Genomic DNA, 12,146 nt, shown 5'->3' on the forward strand with positions numbered 1-12,146 from the left:
GAATGTCATGAATAGACTCTTAGAGATGCCCCGTTTAGCACTGCACCACCTCTGAGGCAGTTTCTGCCTGACCTAAGCCCTCATCCTGAAGTCAGATGTCTCAGTGAGGCCCCGTTGAACGATAGCATGCCATTGGCATGGCTCGGTCATTAGATATTTCTATCACAAACTAGCTTTCATCTACTTCTGTGTCCTTCTTTCCATCATTCCCTGGAACTCCTGGCACCTAGGAGGAAGGCAGCATGCCATCCTCCGTGGCAGCTGTGCAGCAGCTGCTCACTGTTCCCCAGACTGGAATGCCCACTTGCTAGCTGCTGCCAAGCCAAACCATCCAGAAGCCAAGATGCGGCATGTGCCCAGCTCTTTCAGCAAGTCTGCAGGACCTCGAAGCCACAAGTGCTTCCTCCTGTGAGGATTCCAGAACCCAGAGCTCAGGAGCCCATTGCCGAGGATCCCCAGTACACTCAGAGATCCAGATCCTAGTGCCTCTCTAGTATGTGAGTCTGTGAGAGACAGAGGAGATTAATGCTTGCCTACCCATGAGAAGGGCATGCCCAGTCTCAGTAGTCAGCAACCAGCGTGTCTTTCCTTGTCTCACTGAAAGATGAGGAAGACAGCACAGTCATCCTTTTTTCTACTACAAAAGGTAAAAGAACTTTGCCCAGTGTGTATGTGTGTGTGTGTGTGTGTGTGTGTGTGTGTGTGTGTGACAGAGAGAGAGAGAGAGAGAGAGAGAAAGAAAGAGAGAGAGAGAGAGAGAGTGCATGTGCAATTGTGGAAGCCAAATGTCAATCTCTGGTGTCATTCTTCAAGAGCTCTTTGGGGAACAGGGTCTATGGTACTTAATATTGTCGGTTCAACAGGATCTAGAAGCACCTAGGGCAAGCCTGGTGCATGTCTTGGGGGAGGGCAGTTATTGAGGTTAGGTTGAGGAGTGAAGGCCCGCCTTATCTGTGGATAGTACCAGTTCATTGGCTGGGGTCTCAGACTGAATGAAAAGGAGAAAGCAAGCTGAGGATGAGCATGCACCTCTGGGCTTCCCAACTGTGGATGGGATGTGACCAGCTCCCTCAGGCTCAGGCCCCCATGCCTTCCTCACTGTGATATGCTGTACCATGCAGCTGTGAGCCACAATAAATCCTTACTTCCTCAAGTTGCTTCTCCCAGGTAGAAACAATTTCTCACAGCAACAAGAAAGGCAATTGACACAAGTCTCTGAGCTTGGAGCTCCCAGCTTAAGCTAGACTGGATGATGATTGAGTCCCAGGATTCCACCCCTCCTCACCTCCCCCCTACCCCAACCCCCCCCATTGAGATTAAAATCTCATGCCACCATGACTGGCTTTTTAATATCGGTTTTGGGGACTGAATTCTGTTTCTCATGCACACATAACAAATACTTTACCAACTTAGCTATCTGTCTAGCCTGAGTATTTTCTTACAGTAAACATCTCTTGGGTGCCTACTACGTGCAAAACAAGGCCAGGTCACAGAAGCATAAAGATTCAAAAGGACAGATGTGTCCCCGATGGGCAACAGCAGCCACCTTGCACCCAGCTCAGATTTCTGTGACTAGAACCAAGAGCCCAAGCACAGAATAAAATATTGGACAGAGACCCAGACAAACCCTAAAGCAGATAAGAGGGCAAGGTCCTATAAAACCCAACCCCTTGGCTGCAGCCATTGAAGGGATTATGTGAACCACCAGACAAGGAATGCATCCCCTCAGAGATACTGTGAGTCCAGAAGGTGGTAGTATGGTCTCCTGGGTGAGAGGCACTCAGTCAGAGGACAGGAGGGAGCGACCTTCCGTCTTGATTTAGGGGGGTAATGGACAGAACATGGTCAGACATGGGCAGAGACTCCACAATGTTTGGAGGCAGGGGGCTGTGATCCTGCAAGAGAATGGGGAAAAGTCTCTGCTGGAGTTCAGACCCCTTTGCATTTGGTTTTGAGGTATAGACGGGCTGCATGTGCTGCGCATGTGAGAGCAAAGTTGACTAGGGTGTCATTCTTGTCATCCTATTTCTTCCTTAACCTGGATGTGCTCCTACAAGACAAACCAGCAAGACCGTAGCTTTTACTGGAGATGAAAGAAACTAGAGAGCTGGGCTGGAGAGGAGGCTTAGCATTTAAGAGCACTGAGTGCTTTTCCAAATGTCCTGAGTTCAATTCTCAGCTACCACATGGTGGCTCACAACCATCTGCAATGGGATCTGATGCCCTCTTCTGGTGTGTCTAAAGATAGGGACAGACAGTGTACTCATATACATAAAATAAGTAAATAAATCTTAGAAAGTAAGATGTGCACTAGGGCCAAGCTCAAGGAAGAGGCTCTGGAGGCTTTGAGAGAAGGGGCCAACCTAAGGTGCCCCAGGCACCTGTTTGCTCAGCCTCTCCCAGGTGCTGAGGGCCAACTGTCATCAGGACCCTGTAGGCAAATGTTATCCTTTGTATGGTTAAGTAACCAAAGCTGTGTTTTGGATGGGTGTTCTTTTCATGGTTAAATACCAAGACCTTGGTTTTTCTCTTTTTCTTTCCCTTGCGAATAGTGGGGAGTCCTAGGGTCTCCCATCTGTAGCAACTCAACTGTGGCAAATCAACCTCAGCTAAAGGACCTGGTGACTGAGAAGAGAAATGAGACAAACCATGGGGGAGGCGGGAGGCAGGACATGGGGAAGAAGAAGAGTTACCATGCTCCTGTTGGCATCTAGTTAATCCTGGATCACAGGGATTCTTGCATGGCCTCTCCATTGTCCCTTGGGTCCCAGAAAAGGAGGTGGAGCCTACCCAACAGCTCAACCCACCCACTGCCACTCAAGACAACATCCCAGATCCGCAATGCAGCCACCAATTGTGAAAAGCCCAGAGAGGGCCTACATAGACCTGGACTTCTGCCACCTGCACACAGTGTGGGCTCCCAACATGTTCATGGGATGACTAAATGGCAAACAAACAGGCTGTGAGCAGATCCGGTACAGATGTCAGCCCTGGGGCCTCAGGGTACCTGGTCCTGAGACTGGGTCTGGAATCTGATGTGCATCTGGCCCTGGTCAGGCCAGCCTTGCTGTCTGGTGGAGGAATGCTGTTCTCTGAACCTCCTCTGCGAGCCCTTCCCCCATCTCCTCTTTGGAATTTATTTATTATTTACAGCTGTTCCAGGAGCTCTGCCAGGACACCTCCTGCCTGACTGCAGTTCCCACCAGTGCAGATACCCTTTCTGAGATAAAGTAGAAAGCAGAGCTTTAAAAGAAACAAGAGGACAGTCAAAAGCAGTGCTGTTGTGACTTGCACATGTATGGCGGGCTAGGGGTATGGGGCACCAAAATGCCCTAGGTCAGTCTCCTACCCTAGGAGTATTACCAAGACAAAGGCCAAGAAGATAGAGAACATTCTGTAGTCAGGGTTGGGAGAAAGGTCTACTGAGCACTTGCTCTGTGTTATACTTGCCTACAGCCCCAATGCACAGACACAGACACAGACACAGACACAGACACACACACACACACACACACACACACACACACACACACACACAGAGAGAGACAGAGAGAGAGAGAGAGAGAGAGAGAGAGAGAGAGAGAGAGAGAGAGAATCCCTTTCTCAGGGCCAGAAGCCATAAAAAGGAAGCCAGAGCACAGAAAACTCACGGGAGTTCTCCAAGGTCACCCAGCTCAGGAAGCAGGAATTCAACCATTCAACCCAGCTCTCTTCAGGAAGCCCTGGTCCATCCCATCAGTCATGTGGGAATGGCATCAGCTATGGTGATAGCCAGAGAACGAGTTCTGAATCCCATATCCTGAGAAACTCCTAAAAGAAGAGAATATGTCTGGGTCTGCTTTAGGGAATTGAAGGTGTGCTGGATCATTAGAAGATCAGGATGGGGTAAGACCTGAAAGTTAAACAGGACAGACGCTGAGGCAGCTGCTGGAACCATATTCTAGGAGGAGGTGGCTAGAGAATGGAGTGGAAGTAGAGATCAAAGAAGGCTATGACACCCACCCTCAACCTGAGTCAACGTCCCACTTATACCCATGACTCTGCACTAGAACTTATACTCAGAATTTATGTTGTTTACACTAAGATGCGTGCCAGACTTCTGTTCTCTGGGCCTCAATTTCCCCAAAGATAGAGCATCTCAGTGGGCTTTTCTTTTTTTTTTTAAAGGAACAGCTGCTGAGAAGTTGCTAGAGACATGAGCCTGCCAATCACTCCAGCTGAAGGGTACATGTCTGTGCCTGCTTCCTGCTAAGTAAATAATTCACTGATCCCAGAATTTGGGGAAACCCTTTAATGTCACCTGCTAGCACACCGTCTTTGCAGGGTTACAGCTACAGAGCCAATTAAAAGAGTTAATGATAAGCCATTGAGGTGATTTGTCTTGTGGTTCTACACCCCTGCCTGGTTTTGCATTTTACATATATAACTCCCTCCGATTCTCAAATATCAGTTAATATGGATTGGCTCCAAAGAACAAAATACCCTGATACCTATGACTAAGGCCAGGAGTTATTGATTCATCTCATATTTGGTTCAATAAGAAGATAAACTCCAAGGAACCCAGACCTTTTCATCATTCTCAGGGGTTTGTTTTAATACCAAAATGGCTGCTTCAGCTCCCCCCATCACATTAAACACCAGGGAGATGAAAAGAGCTCTCTGTTTTTGTAAGGAATGAGGTCTCTTTTAGACTTCCTCCAGAATTGGCTCAGAGGCCCAATCTGAGTGAATGACTAAATCAATCATCAGAGTCACCTTTTGTGGGTCGTACTTATGGGGGAATCACAAATGGTGTCGATGGGTAGAGCCACTGTAGTTCCAAACAGACAGCGTCCCCAAACAGGGAGCAACACAGAGCTGCCAGGAAACAGGAGCAGGGAGTGTCTGTGCACAGAATGGAGCTTTCAGACTTGGTAGGAGACAGGCAGCAGTGAGCAGGTACCAGGGAGGACACTTTGGTGTGCAAGCCAGGGGAATGGTGAGCAAGAGGGAGAGAGGAACCCAGGACAGGCACTGGCTGGCAGTACCCAGGAGATGGCCTGTGCATTATCCATAGTGCCAGGCTAAGGACCACTCTGGTATTCTGAGATGCAGGGACAGAACAGTGAGGGCACAGGGGAATCTGAGACAAGAGACTGAAGAGCACCCATAAGGAGATGCTGAGGAATTTGAGGTGGATCTGGATCCTCAAAAGATTCCTCCACACACACCCCACTGCCATATCTTTGTTATGCAAATTTGAGATTTCTTTGACAAGGGTCTGGAAAGAACCAGGGCCAGTAGCCCTGTCCCACCAAGAATAAGAAATATTCAAAGACACTGAAGACAGACTAATGGACTGAGGATTCCTGGCAGAGAAGCCAGCTGAGAGGAACTGCCACCAGCATCCATGGCCTTGAAGAGCAGGACAGACCCTGCTGATAGTTCACACCTCCAGGCATGTCAGTGATAAATTCTTGTCATTTCTGGGTGGAGTAAGAACCTTTTTTTGCTTGCCTGTGAGTCAGAGATGGGAGAGACAGTGAAGAAAGGCTAGCACAAGGAAGAGCTAAGTGAGATGGAAGCCCTTCCCGCTCCCCACCATCCCCAGAGCCCTTGCAAAGTCCTTACAGAGTCTCCACCATCCCTACCTCCAGCCCTCACCCTTCTGTTTCCTCCTGCTGCCCTGAGAACCTGAGCCCTCCTGGGTGAGAATTCATTCACCTTCCCATGTGGAGTCGGTCCTGGGACTTTCCCTTTAAGAGCTGTCAGAGCAGGGAGGCTGGCCAAGCTGGGCTGGAGGTGGGGACAGAGGAAAGAAAAAGAGAGAGGGGGAGAGTAGCAGAAAAAGTTTTTTAGAGGAAAATGCAGGGCTAGTCTGTTGGCCTGACGTCAGATGTCGCTTTCACAAACCCCCCCGGGGGCTGAAGAAGGCTCTCCGCTGCTCTGATGGGCCAGCCCAGTCCTGGCCCAGCTCCCTGGAGAGGCACCCGCATCCTCTGGGCTGAGCTGTAGCTCCTGTGACGCTGACTTCCAGGCATGAGGTGGCTCCTGCCCTGGACGCTGGCAGCCGTGGCAGTCCTGATGGTGGGCAACATCCTGGCCACGGTGAGTCCTGTCTAGAAGGGGTCAGTGAGGGAACCTGATCCTTTTCTGCCTGATTCTGAGGCCGAGGGACTGGGGGTCAAGAAAAGATGGGTTGGAATAATGAACACAGAGAAAAATGGGGCTGCTTGGGTCTGAAGAAGGTGGTGGAATGGGGCAGAAGGCACACCCCTCAAGAGAACCACCCTATTTCCCCTATTCACAGACAATAACACTCAACAAAATAAGGGTCTGGGAATCTGCACCCCAAACTGGCCTTGTGATCTTGGGTGAATCATTCACTTACTTAGAGCAGCATAAAATGAGGGGGTTGCTGGGAACATCCAGAGCCTATGAGTTTGAAAACCCCAGGACTCTGAGCATCAGAACTCCCCCAAAGAGAGGTGCTCCGAAACCCCAGGAAAAGATACGAAAGAACATGCCGGCTTTCAGCAAATCTCCATCACGCAAACAGGGTTCGGGTTTACCACCATGAACTCCATTGTGTGTTCCTGTCCTGCCATTTCCAGAAGGCTTCTGGGTCTTGGAGGGAAGGGCCATCAGTTTGCACCCTTCAAGGAAGGAGACACGTGGCAAGGCAGGGAAGCCGGCTGGAGCAGAGCCGGGGCGGCTGGGCGAGAGGGCAAGTTGCTAGGGGCAGTGAGTGATGTGGGCAGCTGAACAGAAGGGAGGCAGCTTGGGGTAGCAGAGTGAGGGGTTTGGCAGCTGCTAAGCCTGAGTTTGAGCCAAAGAAAGTGGGAGTCGCAGGACTACTGACACTGAGTTATAGCAAGGACTTCTTTGGGGGTGCTAACATGACAATTCCAGGAGACTTGGAGTCTGGGGTACAGCTACCTGGTGATTTCCACTGAAGCCCAGACCTAGACAATGGTCGGGACTGGGGAACAGGCACCTTGAAGTTACATGTAGAGAATGGACTTGTCCAGTTTGTACCCAAGTCTTGAGGCTTGTTCATAATAGCCTCTGACCCTACAAGTAAAAATACCAGCTCTAGTCACAAAAGATGGCCAGAAGCAGAGGAACTGCCTGGGGTTGAGATGAATAAGTCAGGGTCACACTGGCATCTCTGGTGGCACATCCTCACTCCTCGGCCCTCCCAACATTCCCTTAAGTCTAGAGTCCAGGAAGGAAGCAGTTAAGCCTGCCTCTGCCTCAGGATTGGTTGTAATTGGGTACAAGCCTGCAGGTGGTTGGGCCTCGGAGGGCAGGGTATGGATGGAGAATTGGTGACAGGTCAGTCAGCATCAGAGTGAGGCCTCATGGTGAATCTTACACTGGAGCCTTCTCTCCTGTGGCCAGAGCAGCCAGGACTGAGGGATGGTGGAGGATAGCATCAGGGCTTTTTAGGGGATCTCAGTAAAGAGACTCGAGTCTAGAGGGACCTGGTAGCAGCAGGAAAGCGTGCTTCCATTGAATCTTCCCAGACTAACCACCCCACACTCTTAGGAGTCTCCCAGCCTCTTGATTTCCAGGATGTGCTCAAAACCCCTATCCACTGACACAGTACCCTGGATGGTACAGAGCTGAACTGTGCCCAGAGTCAGTGCCTGGCTCTGTGACCAAATTTCACACATGACACCCTCCAGGACTAATAAAGACAGGGAGTTCAAGTCCAGCAAGGGGCCGGGGAGGCCCCCATGGAAAGAATGACACGCATTAACCATATGGAAGGAAAAGTATGTGGGAAGTGAGCATTGCCAAGAAGACTTTGAGGAAGTGGGCTGGGAGGGAGACGCTGTCTGGTGTGCGTGTAGCTAAATGGGCTGTTGGCAAGAGCAGGAGGCCAGCTGGGGAGGGGGCCTTCAAAGTGGGGGAGGGAGGCAGATTCTGGGCTCAGATGCAAAGCCTGGTACCTATGACAGTGTTGTGGTTGACACTCCATGTGAAGAACAGTTTGTTTTATCTCTTTTCTTTTTCTTGGACAAGAAGTGAGGGCCCACCTGCTAAGAGAAAGGGTGTGTGAGCTAAGAGAAAAAGTGTGTGAGTCTTCAAGGACAATGTACATGGTAATACCCACCCATGTGTCATGCCTGTGCAGAGATAGAAGTACCACCAACATTCAGTGATGCTCAGAGAGGTTAGGTAAATTACCAGAGGCCACACAGCTAACAGTCCATCGAAATGACATTTGAACATAGGTGTCAGCCTTCTGCTGTTCTGAGTCCTTGTACAGAAGCAGAATATGTGGAGGCTAGACCGTAGCAACACTTGCAGGCTGGAGACAGCCACTCATGTGTTAGAAGGAGAGATGAGAGAAAGACCAGGCAATGTCTTCCAGGATAAATAGGCTTGGATGCAGTGTCTGCCTCTAATTGAATCTTCTCTCCCTATCCATGTGTGTGGGAGCTGGTCACACAATTGTATGTATGTGAGGGGGTGGAGAGAGAGCTGAGGGCAGGGGGACTCATTGCTGGGATAAGGAATGCCAACTCATTTTCTATTCCAAGAACCCCTTACAGAATACCAGGCCTGGGCATGTGATGAAATCCTCCCTTTAATTGAAAAAGCAAACACAACCCACAGACAGTCTCCACATACCTAGGCATTTCGTAGTTGTGAGTCAGCAGTTCCGCCCACCCCCACCCCACCCCACCCCCAGATCATACTCTGCAGTGACTTAAGCCCCTGCCTGGCTTGGCCCCACCAGGATGCTGCTGAAAAGCTGCTGAGAGTCAGGCTGCTCCACTAGGCATAGCATTGGTCTAGGGCTGACAGGTGGGAGGGCTCCACCATGCTATTCTTGACAGACATGAGCTCCACCTGTGGGCAGACCTCTGGTCCTTTGACTAACCCACATACCACATGCCACAGTGTTCAGGGACAGTTCTGTCTATGACAACTGAATAGGGAACTACCACATAGTACAAAAATCGACTCTCAGGCCTGCTGTACTTCCCCTCCCCATCTCCCAGAGTCTTTGAGACTATGTCCCCAGTGGGACTCCACTGAGAACAGAGAAGGAGCTAAAGCCACAGCCAGACTACCGTAGCCATAGAAGCCACGTGGTGGGGGAGGGGATAGGTACTGTAAAGTGTCAGCGATAGGCTTTGGCATATGAGTTTTTATTGTCAGAAAACTATAGATGCGTCACTGGACGGCCACGGGAGGATAAGAGGCCCACTCGGTTCTGGCACATAGCTTTAGCCTCCATGTTGACCAGCGCTGTCTACTGAGAAGACAAGAGTGCTCGGTGGTCCAGATGCTCACTTCCTGTTACAGCTTCTACCGTGGACCACTGGGTCTCCGCACTGCAGCCAACCCCTCAGCCCTGCTGAGTGGCACCTTGGATTGCAGACCTCAGTGTAGAGAGTCCAGGGCAGCGGACTCTTTAATTCCTACCCTGACCCCTGTTGACAGGATATGCTTAGATTGTGGTTTGGGTTCAACAAAACATATGATTGAAGTCAATTTCACCTGCGTCTGATTCTTTTTGGTATAGCTACTAGAAAATTCCATCTGTGGCTGGAAAATGGACACAAAAGTATTTGGTTCAGTTAGGGGAGTGGGGAGGGTCCTGAGCCAGGCTTATGAAGCAAATATCTTGGGGGAAAAGTGTCACTAGTGCCCCATTTAAAAGGGCAAATGTCCCTTTAAACGTTCATACTAGATTCTGGGGATGGGGAGAGGCTGGAGGGAAAGGGTAGAGAGAGAACTTGAGACCTGCAAAAGCAATCCCCTTAGCCATCCCAGCAGCACTGCTGGATCCCAAACTAGTGGAAGCCCAGGATTGAGGCAGGCCTCCAACCCAGGAGTATAGGCACTAGGGGAACTTGGCTCCGTACCATGTGTGTGCAGAACAGGACAGTGACGCATCTGGACCACAGAACACTCTCCTATGTTCAGTGCAGGGCATCTTTCACATCCTGTTAGCCAGGTCTCCAGCCTTAAGAGGGAGGTTAGTGAGCATCCTAGAGGACTGTGGAAGAGAAAGGAAGATGGGTGAGGTGATGCTGCTACTGCTGAGGGTGATGGTGATGATGGTGGTGCTACTGCTGCTGTTGATGATGGTGGTGGTGATGACAGTGGTAATGAAAGAATGCTGGCAATAGAAATAGTGATGATAATGGTATTTGTGATGATGGGGAGGTAATGACACACATGGTGGTGACAATAGAAATATTGGAGGTGATGATGGTGATGATGGTGATGATGGTGATGATGGTGTTGATGGTAATTAGGGTGATGAAGATGCTGGAGATGGTGGTGATAATGGTGATGGTGACAGCAATACTCAGGATGCCTGTAGGGTTGTGGGTATCTGAAAAACCTGAGTCAGGGGTAGTAGTCCCTCTGTTTTGACTATAGGTCTCACAGCTCATCCACTTGCTCTTTCTGTCGGAAATCTGTGGCACCTGCATGGGGTCTGCACTGGATGGTTGAGAAAACAAGGCACCTGTCTGGGAGATGGTTTTCGAACAACTCAAGCTTGCTTTGGATTTTTCAAACAAAGGTTGAGATAAACTGTTCTCTGTTCTAGTGTTGACATCCTGATTCCTCAGCTCCCACTCCCCTTCCTTCTCTCCCTTCTTCCCCACTTCCTTCTCTTCCTTCTACTCTTTTCCACTGAAAGGAAAAGGAGGCTAGAGGGAGAAGGAGGCAGAAGAGGGAGAAACTGGGCCTCTGGAAGCGGATAATGAACATTCCAGGGATGTGATTTGATCTTGGCCCGCCCACCAGTCTGAAATCTGGAGGCAAGTCCAGGCGAAATTACCACTGTTGCAAATCTGCTGGGGGGAGGGGAGAGTGAGGGCAGAATCCAGACTCTGAGGGCTCCTCCAGGGACCCAGCCTCTGGTCTATGAATACAAAGAAGGAAAGTGGGCTGGGAACCTCCCCAGGTTAGAGAGGTCTGAGGGGGCTGGCAGGATAGAGGAATGTTTAGAAAAAGCTAAACTTCAACTCTGTTTTTAAGCAAAATGGTAGACTCCTTGAATTGATGGATCCCAGACTTGTCTGCTCCATGACACTGATGTGAGTCATCTCCAAGAAGTCTTCCTCACATGCCCCAAGTAGGGCTACAGATATTTCCATAGATCTTACCCTTGTCAGGTGAAAGGAATCACATCATTCAACTCTAACTACACTGGCCTCACCCCATGGAAGCCCATCTTTGCTCATGCCCTGCATTCCTACAAAGCGTAGCATCTCTCAACTCTCAGGCCACTTGGGCTGCTCGACTCCAGGCCTTTGTCCATGCTGCATCCTCCACCAGCCTGGCTCATGTTAGGTTCCTTCCTGATCTGGCTTGTCCCCTATTGGTCTGTCAATGGCTGGGCTACCACACTGTAAGTGCTCAGGACAGGCATTGCTGTGACTCCTAAAGCTGGGTCAGATTGTCAGATGACAGCTAGTTAGATTGTATGTGGGAAGGGTGAACAGGAAGGGTGACCAAAGACCTTTCTAAAGTGGAGATGCCTGATGGGGTGGGCTGGAGATCATTGGAAGAGGATCTGATGCAGTTGCTATGTAGCCTAGGCAACAAGCAGTGACTTCCAGACTTGGTACCAAATCAAGAGTCAGGAACTCAGCTTTTACAGCCCTGTGCTCGTCTGGGCCTTGGTGTCCCTAACTGGGAAGTAGACACGATGGCCAATGTACCTGTATACTAGATTGAACTGGACAGATGTTAGGAGAAAGTAAGGCTAAGCAGCTCAGGGATAAGAGTCAGCCCAATCCACAGGCTAGGCAATGATTTAGTGCCTATGGTGGATGGAGAAGCCCTTTTCACAGAGCCTTGTGTTAACACAGCCTTGCTGGGTATGAGTGAGACTGGAGCTCCAGTTTCTTAAAGATTAGAGGAGGATTCCTTTGGTTGTAGGTAGAGTGTGATTTGGGAGCTCTAGTCTTCAAGTCTTTTAGTTTCTACCTTTCTCTGGAAGTAGTTTCTGAAATCTATATCCATGTATATGAGCTTCACACACACACACACACACACACACACACACACACACACACACACACACACACACACCACAGGTACACACACCATTTTAGAAGTAGAGGAGGATAAGCAACAGTTCAAACACCTCAGGGTCTCAGTTTCCCTATTTGTGATGCCTCCCA

The 12,146-nt window shown here is 49.8% G+C and overlaps 1 protein-coding gene across 1 annotated transcript in view; it reads left to right on the forward strand.

Moving 5' to 3' along the window:
- The first annotated feature begins 5,862 nt into the window (after positions 1–5,862).
- The window catches only part of Ccn4 (cellular communication network factor 4), a 31,710-nt gene continuing 25,426 nt past the window's right edge, over positions 5,863–12,146 (forward strand). The window contains exon 1 of the mRNA NM_031716.2: positions 5,863–6,087. Coding sequence (NP_113904.2) covers positions 6,019–6,087 — 69 coding nt within the window. The 5' untranslated portion in view covers positions 5,863–6,018. The remainder of the gene's footprint in view (positions 6,088–12,146) is intronic.

The sequence above is a fragment of the Rattus norvegicus genome, chromosome 7, assembly GCF_036323735.1.
Source record: "Rattus norvegicus strain BN/NHsdMcwi chromosome 7, GRCr8, whole genome shotgun sequence".
Lineage (NCBI taxonomy): Eukaryota > Metazoa > Chordata > Mammalia > Rodentia > Muridae > Rattus > Rattus norvegicus.